The following is a 22569-nucleotide window of genomic DNA, read 5'->3' on the forward strand; positions in this document are numbered from 1 at the left end:
TTGCAATTCTGCTTTCTACAAGGGTTATAAATCAGTTGTGTGCATATCCTCCTAGCAGTGCAGGCCTGAGGCTTGAGAAGGGTTGTACACACTCAAACACACATGTACACACACACACATGCACACAGACTTAGTGCAGGACCAGCTTCTCCTAGACTGGAGAAGTGTTCTTCAGAGCCTTGACCTCTGTGAAAGGGAAACTGAGACCCCAGTGCTGCTTGCCCATCCCTCTGGGGTCCAGGGCATAGGCAGGGAGCCAGGCAGGGTCTCTGTGGTTGGAGAAGCAGGGCACCCTATGGATTACCAGTGTGAGCTCTGGAGTCTGCCTAGCAGAGTTCACACCTCAGCTTCCATGTTCCCATCTTTGAAGTGGGGCTATTTATAGCCGTGGACTTCAATCAGGGGTTGATAGAATAAGATAACTTAATGTGTTTAGAGCGCTTGCCACAGTCAGAGCACACAGCACGAAACTGGGGAGGCTTAGCTGTTACCCTCCTCATCATCCAGTCGTCATCATTAGTCCAACATGACCTCTGGGACTTGTGACTGACCAGGGTTTGAAGCTCAGCTCTGTCCTTTGTTAGCTGTGTGAGCTTGGATGTACTACTGGCCCTGGCTGAACCCTCAGCCCTGCAGCTGTAGAATGGACAGTTACTACCTATGTCCTAGGATGGTTCTGGGCCCAGAGAGGACAGTGGTGATGTTAGGTGCAGTGTAAGACCCTCGGGGCCTGTCAGCATTGCTGCATCTGCTTCTGGGGGCTCAGAGAAGGCTCTGGTCTGGTCCATGGGACAGAGCGCAGAATGTGCAGGGAATAGGGGGTGCAGGAGAGATGCCAGGAACTGAAAGGGGAGGGATTAATAGCAGTGAATCCCTCCTGCCTGCCAACGTTGGTCCACCCCCTCCTGGTATTTGTGCTGTGAGTGCGAGAAGGGCCTTGGAGACTGCAAGGTGTGGCTCACAGCTCTACCTCATATTCACTGGGTGGCCTTGGCTAGGTCGCTGAGCCCCTCTTCTCCCCCAACCCCCTGAGGATGGGATAATTGTACCCGCCTTGCTGGGGGGCTAGAAAATGAGTTAAATGAGATAATGCACATCAAGCACTTAGCCCAGCTCCTGGTGGTGGCCAGCTAAGTGCTCTTGCCCATGTGATCGAGGCCTTTGCTGCCTCTGCTCCTCTCTCCCACTTCCCCTGCTCTTCCTGCGAGAACCTGATTCACCCCTGACAGCCTCTTTCAGGCTGGGTGTTTCAATATTTCTCTCTGGGAAAATGGGCTTTAAATCCAGAAGCATCTCCAGAGCCACCCCAAACAAGCATGGATGGAGGGAGATGACTGGAGAAAATCCTACCTGCTGTGTTCTGATTTGGCCCCCTGTGCCCGCTAACCTCTCCAGAGAGTGCACTGTGTACCGTACCTGGCCCTGGCTGACCCTTCACCTTCCACCGGGCTCGGGTCTCCTGGGTCCCTCAGGTGCTGGCAGAGGCAGGATCACTTCCAAGCTATTTCTGGCATTTTTACCTGCTCAGCCATAAAGCCCTGGGAAGCCATGAATCTGGGGGATGAGTAGCTGCTTGCACAAGGGAGAGGCAGGGACTGGCACCTGTGTTTGTGCAGAGCTGACACTTTTGCACCCTTTCCTCCAGCTCACTGAGGGGAGGGGGGGAAGGCTTGGCTTCAGATAATCATGGGGGAGCATCTCAGGCCAAGCCTGGTATCCTGTCAGAACTTTGGAGGCCGGACTTCTCTGTTGCCAGGACAACCAGTGTGTTTCCTGGAAAGGACACCACAGTGCTTTGGCTGCTAAGATGCACCCCCCTCCAAAATCCCCCAAAATGATTCCCCGTGAAGCGTCCAGTCGTTAGCACCCCGCCTCCTCCCCAAGCTGCTGGAATGATGGAATATGAAGTCTGCCCCTGACCTTGTGTCTTTCACCTCTTTTTAAAACATTCTGCTGCAGCACAAGGACATGTTTTGTTTTTTCTTATTTATCTTCCTCCCGTGCCAGCTGGGGCTCCAAGTCTTTCTTTTTTCTTGTTGACTGAAACCAGAAGAGAAAGGACTTCCATGTCTTTTTCCTCCCCTTCTTTCAGCTGTCAGAAAAAATAAACAAGCAGGTTTATATTTGGAAAGCAGAGGGTCTCAGCCACCAGATTGCTATGTCCGGGGGTAGGTCACAGTCTTGATACCCCCACCTGCACAAGGGCTTGAAATTCGATCTGCAGATTTGCAGAGGGGCGAGGTGCTTGGAGCAAGCCTGGCTCTACTGGCAGTGACTTTTAAATGCCACCGGAGGATCACGGGTGATCCTTCAGTGGCTGACAGCTCTGGGCCTTGGGAAAGATGGTTTTAGGAAAAAATAGCCTGGAGTGACTAAGAACAGTCAAGGTGTCTGTCCAGGCTGGAGCCCCTTTGGCCCTTGCAGGCAGGACTCTGGGCCTCCTGATCAGCTAAGGAGAACACCCAGCTTGCAGCCAGGCTGGAGAGCTTGCAACCTTCTCCATGGTTTCCCATCAGAAGACAAACAGGGAGAAGGGAGGTGGGAAATGGGAGCCGTGCTCCCTCTGGGGCCCTGGACGTTTCTGAGTATCCAGTAGAGGAAGGGAAAGGACATTCAGTCTAAACCTCACTGCCAGGCCCCTCACCCTTTGGGCCTGGGTCTCCCCATCACTGCCGGACACTGATGCTGGAGTCCTCCCACCCTGCCTGCCTCACGGTCTGCACTTCCTCCTGTGGCCACTTTGTTTTGGTCATCTGAGCAGTTAATTTTTCACCTAAAAGTGACTCCTTGTTCCGTAAGTAATTTTAAACAAATTTTGTTCCTGTCCATGCACTTCCAGAGGTGAAAGCAAGAGCCAGCTGGGTTTTCTGCCGTCCTCAGCAGCCTCGGCCCCAGGCATTGTGGGCTCTGGGAGACAAGGCTGTGCGGGGCCCCAGGCAGCTGTGGGCCTAGCGCTCCATCCACATGGAGGCACAAGACCTGGCCAGGGGTCCCGAGGAAGTGTCTCCGTGGGGTCCCAAGCCTTTCTGGCCCTGTTCTGCCTTTCTAATGGATCTTTCATGTTGATTCCTGAAACCCTGTCAGATCTCGCTATTAGCATGAGGCTCTCAGAGTGTAGAGTAAACTAATGAATTACAGCATGATTACACAGCACATAATTAACTTTGTAATTAATATGCAACTGCCACTTAAGCTAAAACACTGCTTATAGAGACGTACGGCAATAGTAAATCACAGGTCAGAAATAGCACTTTGGAATTTTCAAAAGAATGAGCGTAAGCACGGAATCACTTAAAGGCAGCAGGGCAAGTTAATTAAAAAGCGGATGAGTTTAAGGTCCTACTCTCTTCAAATACCTTCTCCTTTAAGACAGACCCCATGGCTGTGTGTGGTGGTGCAGCTCTGTAATCCCAGCACTCTGGGAGGCTGAGGCAGGAAGAATGCAAGTTCAAGCCCAGCCTGGGCAACTTTGTGACTTAGCAAGACCCTATCTCAAAATATAGGGCTGGGAATATAATGTATAATATACTATGATATAGTATGAGCATAGATATAGTATAGTATAGCATAGCATAGCATAGCATGGCTTGGCATGGCATGGCATGGCATGGCATAGGTTCAGTCCTGAGGAAGGAAGGCCCCTAAAGAGGTCTGGCTGAAAAGTCCCTGGACATGTAGGTTTATTTCCTTGTCCAGCCCCCTTCAGCAGGTGGGAGGGACTGCTTATCTGCCTACCCCTGGATTACAGAGTTTAGGAGACAGAGATAACCATGTTCCTTTCTGTCCCCTGTCCTCTTCACCCAGCACCCACTTCCCCAAAGCCAGTGTAGAGGAGCTGAGTGCCCAGCTTCAGGGCACCTTGGGGTGGGCTGCGTGGGAACCCCTCATCATCCACCTCTGGGCCTGCAGCCACTGGGTGGACACAGCCAATGGAGCTGTGGGTTAGGTCAAGGCCTTCAAAGTGCATGTGTCCAGATTCCATTCCAGCAGCTTCCTGCCCAGCTGTGTGGCCTCTGAGTATCGCCATAAGGTATGGGCAATGATGCCCACCTGCGTGGGTCAGAGAGAGAACAAGGTGAAAAGATGTATGCCGCACTGTGGACCATCTCTCGGTCCCCAGTGAGTGAGCTACTGGGTGCTGAAGTCTCACTGACCAGGATTTGAATCCCAGCCTTGTTTTTTTTTTTCTTAAATGACATCTCACTATGTAGTTCAGGCTGTCCTGAACTGCAGCAATTCTGGCTCAGCCTCCTGAATGTCAGGATTACAGATTTGTGTGCCACCACACCCGGCCAGCCTTGTCTTTCTCTGATCTCCACAAGTTTTAAGTTCTTCAGTTATTTTCAACCTTACTTTTCCTATCGGGAGATGGTGCTAATCATTCTGCCTTGGCTGTATTGTTATGTCACATAAAAGGCTCAACACGGGGCCTGGCGGGCAGTAGACAAGGAAGGCTACACCTTTGTTCATTATTATTCATAATTACCAGGGAGGTTTCAGGGTGGTGTGGAGGACCGCCCAGTTCTGCAGCTTTGGGGAGACAGCTCGGGCAAGTGACCCCCTGGGTGCCTTGGGCTACTGTGCCCTGTGCCCTGTGCCCTGGCCACAGAGCACTTTGTTTGGGCAAGGACGGAAGGGGTTCAGTGTCCTCAGCCTCCACCAGCACCTCCTTTTACCTCTCACTCTCGCCTTCACCCATGGGACATGGCCGTGCCCCCCGCCACTTCTGAACTTTTCAGGCTGGGGAGGTAGGAAGTACCCCACCTCCCCGAGTGGCTTTTGTGAAGGAGGACATGTCCTGGGTTCAGGCTCCATGATTCCTCTCTTCCCCTGGCTTCTCTTCACAGGGACTGTCGGAGAGTCTGGCCACTCTGTGCAGCTAGATCCTCACCAGGAGCTGGGGGTTTCCCTGCACCAGCTCCTGGGCTCCCCACCCAGGAGGCCTCGAAGTGCTCCAGCCTCTGTAACCCCTGGAGCCTCCATTCAGATTGGCATTTCTCCAAATGACTTCTGGGAGAAATCAATCTTAAGATGTGTTCAGTGAAAGTCGTTCCGTGCCCCGTTGACTTTGGCAAAAGGCAGACATTTGCAGGCCCATCCCTGCAGGAGTATCAGTAGCACCCCCACCCCCCACCCCAAAGGACAGGCCAGGTGGCGCTGGTCTCCCTGTCCAGGAGCCTTTCTTCAGGGAGGGGATCCTGCAGTGGCTCTTTTCCGGCCTACAGGACACAGAGTTTACCTGGCCATCTGGGCTACTGTGGAGGGGCTCATGTATCCCAGAGCTCCTAGCCTGGCCTTCTTCCCTGATGAGCAGCCTTTGACAGGAGCCTGGCTGGTGGGCACACACAGGTCCCTGTCTTGCTGTCAGCCTTGGCCTCTTGGGTTCTCAAGGGCCCTTGAGGGAGGGAGAGCAAGGGCCATCACCTGCCCCTACTCCCATCCATTGTCCTGTTTGTTCCTCTCATTGCCCCAGAAATGATAAGATTTAAAAAAATAGGCTTTAAAACACTGTTTGTTTGGTTTTTCTAATTTGAAAACTGTTAGCACCCCAGTGGGGGAGGGCCAACTTCCCCAGGAACACCGGCTTCTCTACCTCTTTCCCTGCTGACACAGAGGCCAAGGGCTGGGAGCTCCAGCCAGGCCCCTGTTGGTGCTGTCTGGGGAATGACCCCATATGTGGTCTGCCCACAGGGCTCTCAGCTTCAAACGAGCCTGTGTGCAGGGAAGGAGCTCCAAGTCAAGAATCGGAGGTCTTCATTTGGGTCTGCCTGGTGCTCAGGCTAAGCGGTCCCCTCTCCCTTCACAGACAGACCACCTGGAAATCTTCAGCTGGTACCAGGTGGTTAAAGGTGGCTAGGCAGAGGGCATGTAAAGGACTGGCTGGGCATGTCTAGGTTCGGTGGGGAAAATGCAGAGAGCGATTAGCCATGCCTGCCCTGGGTGTAGGAAGTGGTAGCTGCCATCTCTGTGCCCAGTGGTCCTTCTGGGTTCATCCAGCTATCATTCCCCAAGAAATGCTATTGTCCCCATCCTCCCTGAAGTGCCAGGATTGCCAGGTGGATAGATTTAAAGCCAGAGTAGGGAAGAGACAGTCAAAAACACCTCCTTGGTGGGGATGGTGGCCCACCCCCGTAATCCCCAGTAGCTAAGGCAGGAGGATTGCAAGTTAAGAGACTAGCCTGAGCGAAAGGACTGGGGAGGTGGTTTAACTTTCCCTGTGTTCATCCTCCAGTCCCTGGAGGGTGGGGGAGATAGACCACTTTCCCGCCCTGCCCCGCCCCCGCCACCATGTATCTGAGCCTCTGCAATAGCAGACAGGAGCCTGAGACAAAGCCAGCAGGGATCTGTGTTAGTGCTGATGGCCTGGGTCCACTCTGGACCTGTGTCAGGGCCCGCTCTCCACCTCTGCAGCAGTAACAGCCACCTTCCCCACATTCCAGGTGGCTGGGGCTGGGGAATGACACAGCACGTGGAGAAGGCCTGCTGCATTTCTGTGGAGAAGTGAGGCACTAGACTTGGGCTCTGCTGTTAGGCCAGGTTTGAGGCCTTGTGCTGCCGCTCCTTGGGAGTGTTATCCTGAGCAAGGCCTTTGGGCCTCTGAGCCTCACTCCTTCCTATAGCAAGGGGTAGTGATGGCCACATTGCTATGGAGTTTTGCATCACAAATGAGGTGACCTGGAGAGTCTCACATCTGGCTTACTTCAGTTCTATAGTGTCTCTATTTCTCTTTCCACTCCGAGGAAATAAACACAAGTGCAATGGGAGAAGAGGACACCCCAGGGGATGGTTCAGGGCTGACACCAACCTTCCAGGGGACAAAGCTGTTGGAGAAGCTGAGGTCAGGGACTGGTATGTGCCCAGAATGTGGCAGGAGGCTATGACCTCAGGGCAGTTTACTAGGCATGCTGGATGTTGTATGCTCCAAGGGACAGGACACACCCAATACAGCTGGATGCCTAGCCCAGCGTGGCCAGGATGGTGGCCAGCACCTCTGTCGGGGTCACCTTCCCCAGAACTCACCACTCAGTCCCTATCAGGCTATGGGACACAGCTGTACAGGTCAGCTGCTTTGTGTCACTGGGGGAGGCCTGGCTTTGTAAGCGCTGGGGTACAAATCCACATTCTCACCTTGCAGGCACTGTCCCTAAGTGGCTTGACTCTCAGCCCCACCGGCAGCAGGGAAGGGAAGGGGAAAGGGGTAGCTCTTCCTGTTTATCCATTGAGAACACCTTTGAGGACACAGGCTCCAGCAGGTAAAAGGCCTCTCATGGCCCCCCAGCCAGAAGGTTTGGCTCCCAGCCCCTTCCTGCCGGGCCACCCTGAGCACAGCCGCCACCCCTTCCCACTGCCTGGCCCCAGTGGGAAACAGCTGGTCCCAGCAGCTGCTCCCCACCCTCTGGCTCCTGTTCCTCAGCTTTTCCTCCTGACTTCCCTGGATAGGGCCCCAAAGTCAAACTGTCTGCTTGGCTCCCACCCCTCTGCTTCCAAGGTGCGTCCTGGGCAGGCTCCTGAGGGTCAGGAGTGGACAATCTGCCTGCTGGGGGGATGGGCAGGGAAGGTCCTGTACCTCTCTAAGCTTCTGCTCGTTCTGTTTAAGATGACAAGAGTGCCAGCCCACATCTGAGTTTTTCCAGCCTTGGTCACCATCCCCGGACTCGCATTGTGTCCAAACCATTTCTAGAGCCCACTTTGCCTTCTAATTTAACTTCGTTGTAAATACCATTCATGAATTCAACTGTGGTCATTGTCTTTATTCAGAAACCTCACTGGGGAAATGTAAAAGGTTTGCCTGGGGACCACCTGGTATCATCCTTGTCTCACCAGTGGCTCATGTGTCACTTCTTGAGACCCGCTAGGTGTGTGGCATCTCCTGAGTCCCAGGGTCCTGTGGTTATGCTGGGTCACTGGACTTTCAGCTTTGGCCATCTGGGTCACACACATATAACAATGCCCAAGCATCTACCCAGCTGTTTTATGTGTGGAATGAGCGAGCACTTGTGGGGTTCTGGGGTGCTGGATGGGCCCAGGGGAGGCCCGCCTAGGAGACTTTCAAGCTGCTGGAGAGATGGAGGCAAAGTCACCTCTGATCTAGCACCATCCGGATGGGAATGGGGAATGGAGCATAGAGGGGACAGGGATGAAGTGAACAGCCCAGGTAGGTTGTAGGCGACATGGGACACACCTAGGAGTGGTAGAAGGTGAGACAAGCCTAGGAGGACCACCAGGGTGCTAGTTCAGGCAAAGTAGCAGGCCCATAGGTCCCTCTCCACAGCTGAGCCTCATGAGTCAGGACCTCTAGACCCTAGGCTCTTTCACTGCCAAGCTGCAGGCAGTGTTCAGGTCACCTGCCTTGGTCACGTCTGGGAGCACGGCCTCTGCTCCCTGCAGGCTGTGCGGGGAGAGCTCTGCCACCGCTGGCACCACTCACCCCAGGGGACCAAGCTGCAGATGTGTGTGGTGATTGAATCGTTTCTGCACACCGTTGCTCACACGGCTCCCTGGGGACCCGCCACTTGCCTGTGCAAGCTGTCTTGAGATGTGTGTGCCTGAGTGCATCTGGGCCAGCAGCCCGTATGTGCACGTACCTGCTTAGGAGTGTGCAGAGGGGCACGTAGGCAGGTGCTCCACACACATGCACCGGGTGCAAATGCCTCCTGGATGCATGTGGGTCCAGCATGCCGATGAACTAGTTAGGTCTGAAATATGGGAAACAAATCACTTGTATTCAACACCATGGCCATACTACCACCTTCAGGGACTCCCTGTGGGGCTCTTCACCCTTGGGGTAGTGAGAGCACCCCGACTTTTCATGGAGGAGCCACCCCAGATCCTTTGCCTTCCTCAATGTTGGCAGGCAAGGGCCCTGCTTAGAATAACCACAGGGCCCTCACACCCTCTGTGTTCTCCCTGTGCCAACGATGCAGGAAAGGTTGGTCCCCAGCCCCTGCAGCCTGTGTGCCCAGCAACGCTAACTCCCTGCGCTTTGCATGGGCTGAGAAGTGCAAATGCCTTCCTTCCCCATGAGTCAGGAAGACTCAGCCACCACCCCTACCCCTTCACCATCTCCGTATGTGCAGTCAAGCCCGGCCAGACTTAAGGCAAATCTCAGGGGCATGTTCGTGGGCTCCCTGGGACCTGCTTAGGTGGGCCAATTTTGTAGCCAGTGTCTTTTCCTGTCAAGGTAGAGTTTTCTAAACAGCCCATGCCCAAGACACAGCAATCTCAGATGTGGAATCTGATGAGCTGCCAAAGGCCAACTTGTCTGACCCTGTACAGAAGGGGAAACTGAGACCCAGTGTCATGCCCAGAAGGGTGTGACAGATGCCCTACCCCAAGGCTCTGCTCAGACTGAAGAGACTGCAAGGCCTCGAGCTAGGCTAAGTCACCTGATGGCACCCACCTAGGGGCAGGAGCTGAGGCCATGGGCACAGGACAGTAAACTGTTAGGAGTAGCCCAGGCCTCCCTGAGTGCCGGAGCTGCAGCCACAGAGGATCTGTGAGGAGAATCTGAGCAGCTGAAAGACCAGGCTGCTACCATCCAGCGCTTCCGCAGCCAAGGGCGACCTCTGCTGGCTGCCAAGCGCTGCCACCTCCCAGCCCTGGCGGGCCCACAGAGTTTGAGCAGAGAAGGCCTTTGAAACGTAACTGGCTTTGGACCGGGTGGGTGAAACAAGGAGGACATCTTTTGGGGTCCAGTCACAGCTGTAACCCAGCAGCTTCTTGACTGTGTGACCTTGGATCAGTTGTGTCCCTGCTCGGGGCCTGTGTTCAGGGCCTGGCCCAATGCTGGACTCAGGTAGCACTCCTTACAAGCACATCTCTCCTGTCTTCATGCCTGAGACCCCAGCTGCTAAGGCTTTGTTCGGTGTGCTGTGGGACCATGGCCCAGCCCATGCATTGCTGGTTGCTCATCATTCCATTTCTGGCTGCTCCTCTTGGTGGCTCAGCAATGTCATTGCACCTGTGTGGCCTCCTTATTCAGTGACACGTATTCTCGTGTACAAGAATATGCACGAGCCGTGCTGTTGTGTCTGTGACCCATCTGTCCCCTAACACCCTGATCTCAGATGTCCCAAGCCTGGCTGAGCCTGTTGTGATTCCTGCAGGATGGAGCCTGGCCTGGGCTGACACTCTTGGGTCAGGAGCCAGCCCAGACATGCTATGTGGCCTCAGGTTTAGAAAGCAGGAGAGTCACCCAGGTCGCCTTTGGTCAGAGACATCCTGGAAATCCTTGAACCCAGAAGTCAGTTCAGTTCAGTCTTGGCCTGCAGACAGGCTTGCCCAGGAGCAGATATGGACAGGAATTTTGGACAGCTGTGTCCCAGCTTTTCTCTCTCTTTCTGTCTCACTATGCATTCCAGGCTGTAGCCCAGACTGGCTTTAAACTTGGGACCTTTCTGCCTCAGTTTCCCCAGTGTTAGGGTTATGGGCTCTGCCATACCCAGCTCTGTAGTTTGTCTCCTAAAGTGAGGCTGGGTCATCTTCCCTGGCAGAAGCTACAATGCTGAGCCTTCACTGGCCAGGTAGGTCCGGGTACCTAGAGTCTCCAGACACTGCGAAATGCCTGGACCATGCCAGTCCATCCTGAGAAATGTTCCTGGAGGTGGAGTTTTAGAGACCTCCTAATCCTCCCCGGAGGCCATCCTGTCCTACAAGGGGGAAACTCCTCAGGCTGAGGCACAGTGCAGATGTCTGGCCCTGTGGGCGCTTAGGTTTGTCAGCAGTGACCCCTACCGGCTGCCTGGGCTCCACAGTCCCCTATGAGTCGGCCTTGCCCCACATGGGGATTCCTTCAGGCTTCCTGGCCGCCCAGCTGACCTGGCCTAGTGGGTCTTGTGTTTGTTACAGTCTTAGTCATCCTGGAGACTGAGCCTAGGGCTTTTGCACTAAGTTACACCCCATCCCCATTTTAAAACTTTCGAGACAGGGTCTCATCAAATCACTATATTTCCTGGGCTGTGCTCCCAATTTGTAATCCCCCAGCCTCAGCTCTCAAAGTGCTGGGGTTACAGGGTTACGGGCACCACCACACCTGGCCTGACCTCGTGCCCTGCAGCCCAGTGTCCTTGTCCACTGTGGAAAGTGCACTCTGTAGCAGGCCCCTAGCTGCAAAGTGACCTCAGGACGTTGGGATGGTTGTGGAGGTGTGAACGGGTGGACAGACTGGCACTGGGACAGGTAAATGACAGCTGAGAAATCCAGACGTCAGGGAGATAATTTGCAACATGCGTGGTGACCATGGTGAGGGGCGGCAGGGATGGGGTGTGAATATGTGGCATGGTCTCTGCTTTTCTCCTCTTGTCAGAAAGCCCTGGGTAAAGCATTCTCAGAAGGACAAAGGTGCAAGGGACCCGGCCTTTCCACTTCTGATAGGTTCTCTAGGTGAAGGCACACGTGTGTCACGTGCGAGTCTCAAAGGTCCTTCTAGTGACATGGGAACAGCTTCCAGTTCTTCCCCTACATGGACAGGACCTGGCCCAAGGAGCCTGTGTCTCCTAAGCAGGCATCAGGCTATGGGACAGCCCTGGGCAGTGGGCTGGCATTCAGATGCTAGTGGGGTAAATGATTTCTTGTAGCACAGAATACGTGCAGCTGTTAGAAACCGAAAAGGCCCGGCTGGCCTGTGGCCATCTGAGACCTGTGGCCATCTGAGACCTCAGCATCTCAGCGCCTCTTTCTCTAATGTGGAGACAGTGCCAGCCTCCCAGAGTGTCTCTGGGAGGGGTGAAAAGTGAAGGAGAGAATGTGTTGCCCGGAAGAATGTGTCCCCGTAAAGGGGACATCTAGGGACATGCCGGAAATGAGGGTGGGAGAGCCAGGAGGGGGCTGCCGTCCAGCCCTGCATCTGACTCACGAGTCTGCACCAGTCCCCCGGCCCTGAGCAGTGAGGGGTGGGGATGTGCCACCTGTCATGCTGTCGTGGTCCCCCTTGTGTGGCCTGGGGGTGCATGGGGCTTTCTGGAACTGGGGGAGGCTCCTCCTTATCTGTCTTCCTTGTTGGCCAGGAAGGCAAAGGGCAGAAGACGGAACCATGCACTTGTGAGTGGCTGTAAAGCCAGAGGGGCTTAGGGAAAGCGTGTGGCGTCTGTGACGAGGGACACATGGCAGCGCTTGTGCCGTGAAGGTTGTCTCGAGAAGGTCCCTGCCCTTGTGCACACACACGTGCACATGGCTGTATCCAGCAGGCTAAGCCTTGAACCAGGAATCAGGCGAGGGTGCCCCCCATTGAGTCACAAATCACGTGCAATACGGCCTCTCCTGCCCTCAGCCTCGAAGGGCGCCCCAGCTGTGCCCTCCATGAGACGGTGGCCAGAGGCACAGGAGGCCTTGGGTTGTAAAGAGGGCCCTGGCCCTTCCAGTGTAGCAGCCGGGGGTTCAGGGATGCCGGGTGGCATAAAAGGCCCAGCCAGTGACGCTTCTTCTCTCCACACAGGCTGGACGACGTTCATGGCTCTCAGGTAGAACCCAGCGACACGGCCAGGATGAATTCTATGGACAGGCATATCCAGCAGACCAACGACCGACTGCAGTGTATCAAGCAGGTGGGCGCCCGTATGCAGGCGGGAGGGGCGGGGGGACCATGTCAGGAACTATAGCTCGGGTCTGTGCCTGGGCTCCCTGAGCACCCGCCTGGTAAGGGGCTTTGGGGCTCCTGAGCGGGAACCAGCCAAATGCTGGAATTATACACGCCTGGCTTTGGAGCTCAGTACTGCCATGTCTCTTCCCTGCTGTGTAACTGTGGGTCAGTGTGATGCCCTCTCTGGGCTCTGCTGCTGTGCTCTGGGCTGGATAAGGATACAGGGAAGTCCTAATATTTCCACTTCCCCGCCCAGACCTTAGCACCCTGCCTCTGCCCCAGCTGTTGGTCAATAAACATTATAAAAGAAGAAGAAAAAGTCCTGGGGAGTTATTTTTTTTTTTAACTTTATCATCATCATCATCATCATTGGTTTGGGGGGACAAGGTCTCGATGCATAGTTTGGGCTGGTCGTGAACTCACTATGTAGCCCCACACTGGTTTTGAATTCACAGGGATCTTCCTGCCTCAGCCTCCTGAGTGCTGGGATTATAAGTATGTACCACCACGCCTGGCAAATAAATCATTTTATAGGAAAGGAAAATGACAGAAGGGGAAGGAAGTAGCCTAAAGTCACACAACCCCACACGGGGCTCCTGGTGCTGGGAGGACTTCCTCCTGCTTCACACCAAGCCCACATGCAGCTCACCTGGGCTCCCCACTCTGGATCAGTGGGAGGGGTCCCCTTCCCGGGGCACCTTCAGTGGTAGTCACAAGTACCGCACACAGAGACAGAAGAGTCGAGAAGGTGCAGAGTCCCAGACTGAGTCCTCAGATCCCGGTGGCCCCATGGAGAGATCTCAGGCTGGACACTCTGTTTCTCTGAGCCTCAGTTTCCCTCTGTATTAAATGTAGCCCACGAGCCTCCCTGATAGGTCACCAGGAGATATTGTGACACACGCTATCCGGCCCTGGCCTGTGGCAGTTTGATGGCAGTAGTGACTTGTCCTCAGCATCTCAGTGCAGAGTGGCTGTACAGCTCAGGGATCCTGCATTCTGCTGAGAGCTGGGGTGACAGAGCCCCCCAACATCACCTGGGGTGCTATGGTCCCCCCATGGCAGGAGCCCCATGTGTCCTCACATTAGGCAGAGCAATCTCGGATGGCTGCATGGCTCTGGGCAGGGGAGATCAAAGACTTGTTACAGATTAAACCTGACCCGGCAGCTCCACGCACCTGTTCTGCGCCTCTATTCACAGTCACGGATACAAACCTGTACCTGCCTCCCACTCCCCAGGTCGGCTGGCTGTGACCCCAGCCCCAGCTTCAGTCCTCACCAGCCACCTGGCTGCTCCTGACACCTGCTCTCTCTCGGCTTCCTCCTGAAGACAGGGGCCCTTCCCTCCTGGGCTCTGCCCTGCAGCAACCCCTCAAAGCTGGGCACACAGCTCAGATTTATAGGCCCGCAGGCCTGAGTCCTCCTCCCCACATTTAGAAGCCACTTGTCCTTGCTTAAATTGCCATATCCCAACTCACACCCAGGACTCTGGGAGGCTGAGGCGGGAATATTGCATGCTTGAGTCCAGGATGAGCAACTTAGAGACTTAGGGAGACCCAAAAAGGGCTGGGGATGTAGCTCAGTACAAAGGCCCAGGACCAAAAACACAACCAAAAAGAAAAGTTGTCATACCCCTTTGCATGACCTGTAAAATGGGGTGTCAGAACCCCAGCTGCCTGCTTTGCAAACTCACGGAGCCCTGTGTTCTCGTGAACACAATCAGGTTATGGGGTGCCTGCTGAGCCCTCTAGAGGCCCCTGCATCCTGCACCTCCCCTCCAGTTCCTCCGTGCAGTCATACACATACATGCTGAGGGTGCAGAGTCTGGCCCAGTGCTCAGTGCAGGAAGGGGCTTAAGTATCTGGGACAAGTGTGGAGGGGGTTGGCGCCACAAATAGACAAGGGAATGGATGGGTGAATGGATGGATAGGCATCTGGATGGCAGTTAGATGGGTGACTGGAGAGAAGCGATGGAAGAGTGGAAGGGTGGGTGGCTAAATGACTTCTGGATGAATGCATAGACGAATGAATGGGTAGATGAGAGACAGATAAATAGCAAGTGGATGAGCAACTGGGTGGATGAGTAGGTAGATGGATGAGTGGATTGATCCATTTTGGATGGATGGATGGATGGATGGATGGATGGACACATGAATGGATATATGGATGGACAGACCACCTAATTCACAGATGGACTTGTGGGCAGCTGTGTGTGAGGAATCCACTGCTTCTAGGGTAGCCAGCCCTGCCCTGGGAAGTGTGTGCCCTGCTGCCGCCTGTCAGAAGAGTCAGCAGCCATGGGCTGTTGACACATCCTCTGAGGAGTCATGGAGATGGGCCAGTTTTCTGGGGAGGCTGAGCATCCACCAAGCCCCGCCCCCCAGGACTTCTACCTCTGGTGCAGTGTGCACTCCCGTCCCAGCCCAAGCTGGACACTCCCTGTATCCTCGGGTCCCCGTGTGCAGTGGCCAGATTGCTGGCCTGCTCAGCAGAGAGGCATCCTTGAGACAGGCAGCTGCCACCCACCATTCCTGCAGGGTCAGCTCGTGCCAGCCTTTGGGCTTCCAGAAGGGAGCAGAAGGCTGTTTGTACCCTCTGGGCCCTCTAAAACACCCAGGATTAGAGTACGGCCTCACACACAGCAGGATCAGGCTGTCCCTCGGCACCGCTCTGTCACTGGTTCCTCACATACACCATTTCTAACCTTGGCCCCAGCCCCACAAGCTGTCACCACCCCACTTTGCAGACAGGACTCTAAAGCTCAGTGATATCCCCAGGGCTGCTCTCATCAAAAGGCTGGGTAGGTTTGGCCCAGGTGTGTTCCACACATATCACGGAATCACTTGGTCTCTGTGCACTTCAGCCCCCTCGTGGTTGGAACAAGTGACACACAGAGAGGGGAGAGGACTTGGTCAAGGCCACAGAGTTGCTGTCCTGCAACCTGCACAGGATGTTCCAGACTTTTGCTCCATCTGAGATTCCCTGCTTGAACAAACTGGTGGGTCAGGGACAGGGATCTCAGGTTGCAAGACACGGAGGCCAGGCGTGTTGGTGCACACCTGTAATCTCACGAGGAGCGTCACCATGAGTTCAGGGCCAGCTAGGCCTACATAGTGACTTTGAGGCCAGCCTAGATTATAGAGCAAGACCTTGTCTCAAAAAAAATCAATCAGACAAACATACAGAAGGCTGGCCAAAACAGGGTGCTGTGGCTGCCAGGGAGCAAACAGCTCTGAGAGCAGCATGCATGGCTGCTGACCCTGCTAATTGGCTGTGACATCACATAAGTGAACGGAACAACTCGGTTAGCAGGAGAGCTGGTGAGCAGCAGCAAGCCAGGTGCAGGCTGAGGGGCACGGGTGGCAGAGGCGGGGGAGCCCTCAGTCTGTTGGAGTTGAAGGCAGAGAGCAAACGCCCTCTGCAGAGGGCAGCACTGCAGGTGCTGAGCAGCTGTGCCCCAGGGGGCCAGGAGGAGGGGAGACAGCCATCTGGGGGGGGAAAACTCCCTCCACCAGTTTTGGGGAGGGGTTCTGCTGCTGCTTGACCCCCACCCTCCTCTTGCCTTTGTTTCCCTCTTCTTCCCCACTGAGAGCCCCTGCAGGCCCCGTTCAGAGCCTTTCTTTCCTCTGATTTTAACCCTTGCCCAGGGCAAGCCACACTGTAACAACCGTCATGGACCCGTAGTGCAGAAAGCAGAGATTCCCACTGCTACACCGTGGTCCGTGTCCTCACGTAACCGAAAGGGCACTGGAGCTGTCAGAGGCGAGGGGAGGTCCTAGTCGGCAGGAGTGGAAGGGAGTGGCAGACAGGACCCTGGCCCTGCCCCTCAGGACTTCCTACAGTACCCGTGCCTTCCTAGGCTGTGGGGACCTGCCTCTGCTCCAAGCTCATGCTGCAGGGTGGGTCCCAGGGACCCAGGATCTGCCACCATCCCGCAGTTGGGCCACTGTCTCACATTCTGTCCTTGTGAACACCCTGGGAATCCCCAGGGGACACCATCAGCCACTCGTACTCCTGAGCCAAAGTCCCACCCCAAAATCCCAGAGACAGCTGTATCATGCCCTTGGCCCTGGGAAGGCTCATACCTGCTGGTCTAACTATTCAACTCAGAGAGCCCAGAAAGACAGGATTCAGTGTCACCTAAGGAAAGGGTGCCCAGAGTCACCTCCTTTCTCTGGGCCTCCAGTAAAACTGGAAAGCCCATGCATTAGAATTCAGACTCCTCAAATAGGAGGGGACTCCACACTGTAAAGCCAGTAGCCCGAACTGAGGCACATGGCCTGAGAGATCTGGGCCCCGGAACCTGGGGCACAAAGCCACATACCAAGCACAGCATGACTCGAACCCCAGAGCTCCACGTGCCTGGTCCCCTTCCTAGCAGGGCGTGGCCTCCCCCACTGTTCACCCTGAGCTTGTTCAGAAACCAGAACCATGGCACGCCAGGCCACAGACCGGAAGGTGGATGGATTGTGGAGAGGCTGTCCATCTCCAGGCCAGCCTGTCTGGGCCAGGGAGCACCACCCACACTTATGGAGGCCAGATACCTCTCCCTGCCAGAAGCCTAAAGGGCCACAAGGCATTGGGGTGTCTTCTCTACCACGCCTTTGTGGTAGGGCTGCTGACCTTGACTGCTGGGGGAAGAGAGGATCTGAGAAGCTGCTGGGTCTCAAGGCCCCTCTGTGAATGTCCTGCCCCAGGCCCCTAAGTGCTACCCCTGCGGGCCCGGTTCAGAGCCTCAAGCTGTCTCTTCTCCCTCCCACAGCACTTACAGAATCCTGCTAACTTCCACAATGCCGCCACGGAGCTGCTGGACTGGTGTGGCGACCCGCGTGCGTTCCAGCGGCCCTTCGAGCAAAGCCTGATGGGCTGCCTCACGGTGAGTGACCACCCCTGAGCATCCCCCACAAATGATGAGGGTCCCCCACACTGTGTGAGGCAGACACTGAGGGCCAAGGTTCCAGCCTAAGCAAAGCCACAGCCCCATGGAGGGTTTTCAGCCAAATCGTCAAGTCATTCATTCATCCACCAACTAAACATTCATTGAGCCCTCGTTATTGTCATCCACCCACTCGTGGAAGCATTTATTAAGCCCCTGTTACATCCACCATCGAGCCAAATAAACACTGACCGATTTACATTTATCATGTATGATCCCCTCTGCCAAATGAGTCCCAGGAAGCCAGAGATGAGAAAGACTTATCCAGGCCTCATGTCCTTGTAGCCAGGGCTGCTGATGTGTAAAGAGGTGGCAGAGAGATTCACATACAGAATAAACGGGGCAGGAGAGAGGCATCCATCCCTCAGCTGCCTGGGCCCCGGCCGGGCTGGGAGCGGCTTATACACATGGAGATTTTGCCAAGCTGCTCTGCACAGGATGTGCAAACGCCTGATGTCCAAGAGCACAGAGCAGCAGGTGAGGCTCTGGGCTGCACACTGGGTAGAGGCCACAGCCCATGGCATGATTTACCAGGGTTAAGAGAACCACATGGAGGTTGCTCATAGCTTGAGTATATCTCCTGCCTTACAGCCTGCACTCCTAAGTGAGAGGGCCAGCCAGGGTAGCCTCTCAGGAGCCTCTTGCTGGAACCCTGCACATCCTGAAGCTCAGGGAGGAGGGGCCCAGAGAGGAGGCGGGGGCAGGTGAGGCTGAGCTGGCCCTGGATATGCATCCTCAGAGCCCAGGATAAGGTCAGCCTGTGCCCCTGCTCACTTTATAGAGAACGCTGACGCTGCACTGACCCCAGGTCTACAGCTTGGAAGGGGCTGGGGTTCTAGCTGTGGCTGTCTGCTCCACAGGGGATGCTCTTGGCCCCTGGGAGGCTGCAGCCTAGACCCTGTCAGGGCTCCCCTCCGCATGGAAGCCAACAGCATCTGGTGCCCTCTAGGTCACCAGGCTGAATCAGGGCCACCTGTACAGCCCAGTCTTCTGCATCCTCTGGCCCTCAGGAGCCCCTCCCCTCCCCCAACTGCCCTAATCCTCTTTGTGGGGATCTGGGTTCAGCCTAAGCCCCGTGGACAGAGACAGATGTTACCCAAGGCTCCTTGCTCCCACACCAGCTGCCAGCAGTTGCAGGGGAAGGAGGCGGGAGGGACATGCACAACATGTGGGCAGACAGGCCACTACTGTCCCCCAACATGCCATCCTGAGCCTGCTTAGAATAGGGGACTCAGAACTGAACAGGTCAGGCACCCTGGCCCTCCTGGATGAATCGTAACAGGTGCTGCTTCACCCCATGGCTCATCCACGCATTCAGCAAACATTCCCCAACTCCCTGCCGTGGGTCTGCTCTGTGCCTCTCTGAAAGAGCTTCCCTTCCAGTGGGGGACAAGCAGATAGGTTATACCAGGTCAGGAAAGTTGTCCCAAGCTGACCTCCTCAGGAAGAGGAGAGGAGAGTGCTTCAGGCTGAAGGAACTGCGTGTGCAAAGGGCCTGGGGCCAGAGCTGGAGCAGGGGAGGGGCCAGAGAGAAAAGGAAGAAGGAAGCAGAAGGAGCTCACTCACCTTGGGTCCTGTGGGTCCGTGGATCAGAGCCTGGGTGTGAGCTGCAGGGCGGTAAGCAGTGGGAAAGGGGCCCAGGTTTGTGTCGGGGCCAGAGCTTCAAGAAGGCTCGCCCGTGGATGGGGGATGATGGAGGTCCCTGGCAGATGCTGTGGACAGAGACATAGGGCACACCATACCTTGCCTCCCTTCACCGACCCACCCCTCACAGCGGGCAAGGTCTGAGTGTGGCCGTCGCTCGGCAGCGGCAGGGCAGGGTGTTGCAGCGGTCACCCTCCCTGCCCAAGGTGGTGCCAGGCAGGGGCTGTGTCACCACCCCACTTCCTAGTGAGGGAGGACAGGGAGCAGCAACCACAGACCCCCAGGGACCTTTGGTCCTTGCTGTGCGCCCCACCCAGTCTCGCCACAGCCGGGCTCTGCTCTTCGGGAGTCCCAGGTCCCCAGGGTCCTGGGTGGGCCCAGCCCTCCCCGGCCAGCAGCAGCCAGGGCCCAGGTTGCTGAAGCCCCAGGTGTGACCTGGAGGAGTGTGCTCCAGAGCCCACTGGAGCTGCCTGACTCCGAGGGTAGAAACTAAAACACTTAGCCAGCTGTGCGCGGCAAATGGACACATTTTTTGCCATGGACTCCTAAGCAGCTCAGGCACAATTGAAGGGAGAGACTCTGGGGACGGGGCCCTGTGGTCACCAGCCAGCCACTCGCCCTCCCTCACGCTCTGGGACAACACATCCCTCTCATGCCTCCCTTCTCCATCAGCATGGCCAAGCTCTGGGTGCCCCGTTCCTGGTGGCTGTCTAGACCCGCTCCTGGCCTCCCACAGGAGTATATCCTTGGTGACATGTAAAGACAACAGGAAGGAGACCCAGAGCGCAGCCGACATGCTGAGTCCTGGCAGGTCATCCTGGCAAAGAGGGTGTTTTGTGCCCATTTCACAGAAGAGAAAACTGAGGCCCAGAAAAGTGATGTGAGGTAGACTAACCAGCAAGTGGCAACAGTAACCCCCCAGTCTCATGCCTGACTTCGAAGCAGGCACAAGTACCTATCCCACCCACCCTCTCTGCACCCGCATGCTGAGAGAGGTAGCAAGGTAGGAAATAGGGCTCTGCTGTGTAGACAGAACTGGGGCCCAAGAACAGCCCACTGTGTACCTCTGCAGAGATGGGAATGTTCTGGCTCCTTTATAGAAGAGAAATTTGAGACTCAGAGAGGTTAAGTAACTTCCCTTGGGCTGCACAGCATGGGATAGAAAAAGATAGAAGCCTAAGTGGGCCATGGTTTCCCTCAAGGCCCCTGCTGGAAGCAGGACCCTTCCCCAGCCAGCTCAGTGGTCAGAGGCTCACCAGTTTTCAGAGTGATACTCCCTTCTAGCGCATGAATGAAACTTGCCTGCCATAAGGTCCCTATCGAGCCTTGTCTCTTGTCCCTGTGTGGCACGATTTTCCCAGAGCCATGAGGGCTGCACCCCGACTTGTCAGAGTCCTCACTGCCAGCCTCCCAGGGCCTGAATGCTGAGGGAGCAGTCCCGATTCCTCTGGGACCTCTGCTACCCTGTAGTGGAAACACCCTCTCTAACCCTGGCTGCCTGTCACAGCCTACCTCGTGGAAATTTCTTGGGGTCCTCTGCCAGGGGGACAGGCATGGCAGCATATGAACACTCCAGGGTCACTCTTGCTGTGCTGTGTGCCTCCAGGGGTCTGGGCCACAAGCAAATGCGCGTGCTGCCCAGCCAGCTGTCACCCCTGCAGCCTGGGCTCAGCTCCAGAGCCTCTGGATCAACGCAGCCAGTATTGTTTTTAAAACCAGAGCGACAGGATGAGCGGGAATTGGCCAAACTTGGGACCTTTGCCTTCCTGCCCTGACCCAGGCCCCCAGGGTCCTCCCTGGAGGTTGGGCCCTGTGGCCTTAACCCCTTGTGAGCCAGTCAGCTGGTCTTAGAGAGAGCTGAGGCTTTGTAGCAAGACTGCCCCGGACACCTCTGGCTGTGTTGCTGACCAGCGTGGGTGGAACTCATCCTCAGTGCCCCTGTCTAGAGAGGAGGTAACGAACCCCTGTGCGGGGACCTGGCATTGGGTGGCACCACAGAGTCAGACTGAGCCCTCTTGCCTGGCAGCCGGTGTTCTCCGATTCTACCCGTGGGCACAGAGAGCAGCCTCATTGTGCTCCTGTCCTAACACGGCTGCACGGCTCTGTCTCCGGCGTCCGCCCCGAGGCCGCCCTGCTGGCTCCACAGGCAGTGTCTGTGCGCAGTGTCTGTGCGCAGTGGCTCTGTGATCCCCGTCTTCCTTGGCCCTGCAGGTAGTAGCTGCCGGCAGACTGGACTGGAAACCTTGCACAGGCAGGCATGTTAGGAGCCTTGGTCTTTCTGCTTAAACACCTCTACTTGGAGCAGCCCTGAGACTCTGGGGCACACAGAGGGCCAGAGAGAACACTCAGGGCCAGAAAGAGACAGGACGCATTCTAGGTCAAGGCTTCTGTTTGCAACAGGGAAGCTGAGCAGACATCGTAATATGACAGTGGCCCTCTCCACCCCGCCTGGCTCAGATGTTACTCTGCTCAAGGGATTCCCAGGAGAGGGGGTCCCAGGCTCCCCCCACTGCAGGCTGGGTCTTCCTAACCTCGTTCAGCCTTCATATCCCAATTGTGGACCCCTGGGACCGTAAACAGAGTGGAGAGCCATTCTGAAGGGCCCAGGGCCCAGGCCAGAGCTCCTGCTTGCCTGAGCCCCTCAGAGACCCGCAACACCTCTGGGACCTGCCCACTGCAATCTCGTTTCTCAGAAGCACCAGCTGCCACCTGTGGGAGGCCCCTTTCCCACTCAGCCATGGCCAGTCCAGCTGCTTTGCACAGTGCCTCCATTTTCCAAGGCCCTTCCTTCTTAATAAGGAAACCTAATTTGGCTGCTGTTAATGAGGAAGGCGGGCGAGGGGAAGCAGACCTGGCAGTCACGGGACACCCAGGAATGGGCAGGGACACAGTGAAGCCAGATGCGCCGGAGCCTCCAGAGCACCCAGCTCTACACTGCACCTCGACTGGGGCCTGATAGTCCTCCCGCTAGGGATGGGTGGGGCCTCTGGGGACAAGGGGATGGGAGTCCTGTGTGTGCCACTCCCAGACTGAAACTGAGCACCAGAGTCCTGCATTTCTAAGGCATTTACAGAGCAGCGTTGGGGGCCTCACCCAGCCAGCCAGGGACCCTGCAGCAATCCTTGGGAGGCTGTGTTCCATAGTTCCTGTATGATTCATGGGACACAGATGACAGGGACAGTGGATAGGGACCAGAGTTTGTTTTCTCCCCCCCCCCCAAAGTGCACATTGGACTCCAATTTATGATGATTTTCCTGCCTCAGCCTCCTAAGTGCTGGGATTACAGTTGTAAGTTACCACACCCAGCCTGAGGGCTTGCATTTCTAAAAATCCCCCACAAGAGGCTGAGAAGTTAGAAGTAGCCAGGGGTAGCAAGCACCCCAAAATGGTACTGCGGGAACTCAGGAAGGTTGAA

The 22569-nt window shown here is 55.8% G+C and overlaps 1 protein-coding gene across 9 annotated transcripts in view; it reads left to right on the plus strand.

The window, feature by feature from the left end:
- Zmiz1 (zinc finger MIZ-type containing 1) overlaps positions 1-22569 on the plus strand; it is a 194736-nt gene that overhangs the window by 86953 nt on the left and 85214 nt on the right. For all 9 annotated transcript variants that reach the window (XM_063238758.1, XM_013156674.3, XM_013156675.3 and 6 more), the window contains 2 exons: positions 12434-12542; positions 17337-17450. In XM_063238758.1, the coding sequence (XP_063094828.1) occupies positions 12483-12542; positions 17337-17450 (174 nt within the window). In that variant the 5' untranslated portion in view covers positions 12434-12482. The remainder of the gene's footprint in view (positions 1-12433; positions 12543-17336; positions 17451-22569) is intronic.

The sequence above is a fragment of the Cavia porcellus genome, unplaced genomic scaffold, assembly GCF_034190915.1.
Source record: "Cavia porcellus strain 051 isolate PalLab524CR breed Dunkin Hartley unplaced genomic scaffold, mCavPor4.1 scaffold_28, whole genome shotgun sequence".
NCBI classification, from domain to species: domain Eukaryota; kingdom Metazoa; phylum Chordata; class Mammalia; order Rodentia; family Caviidae; genus Cavia; species Cavia porcellus.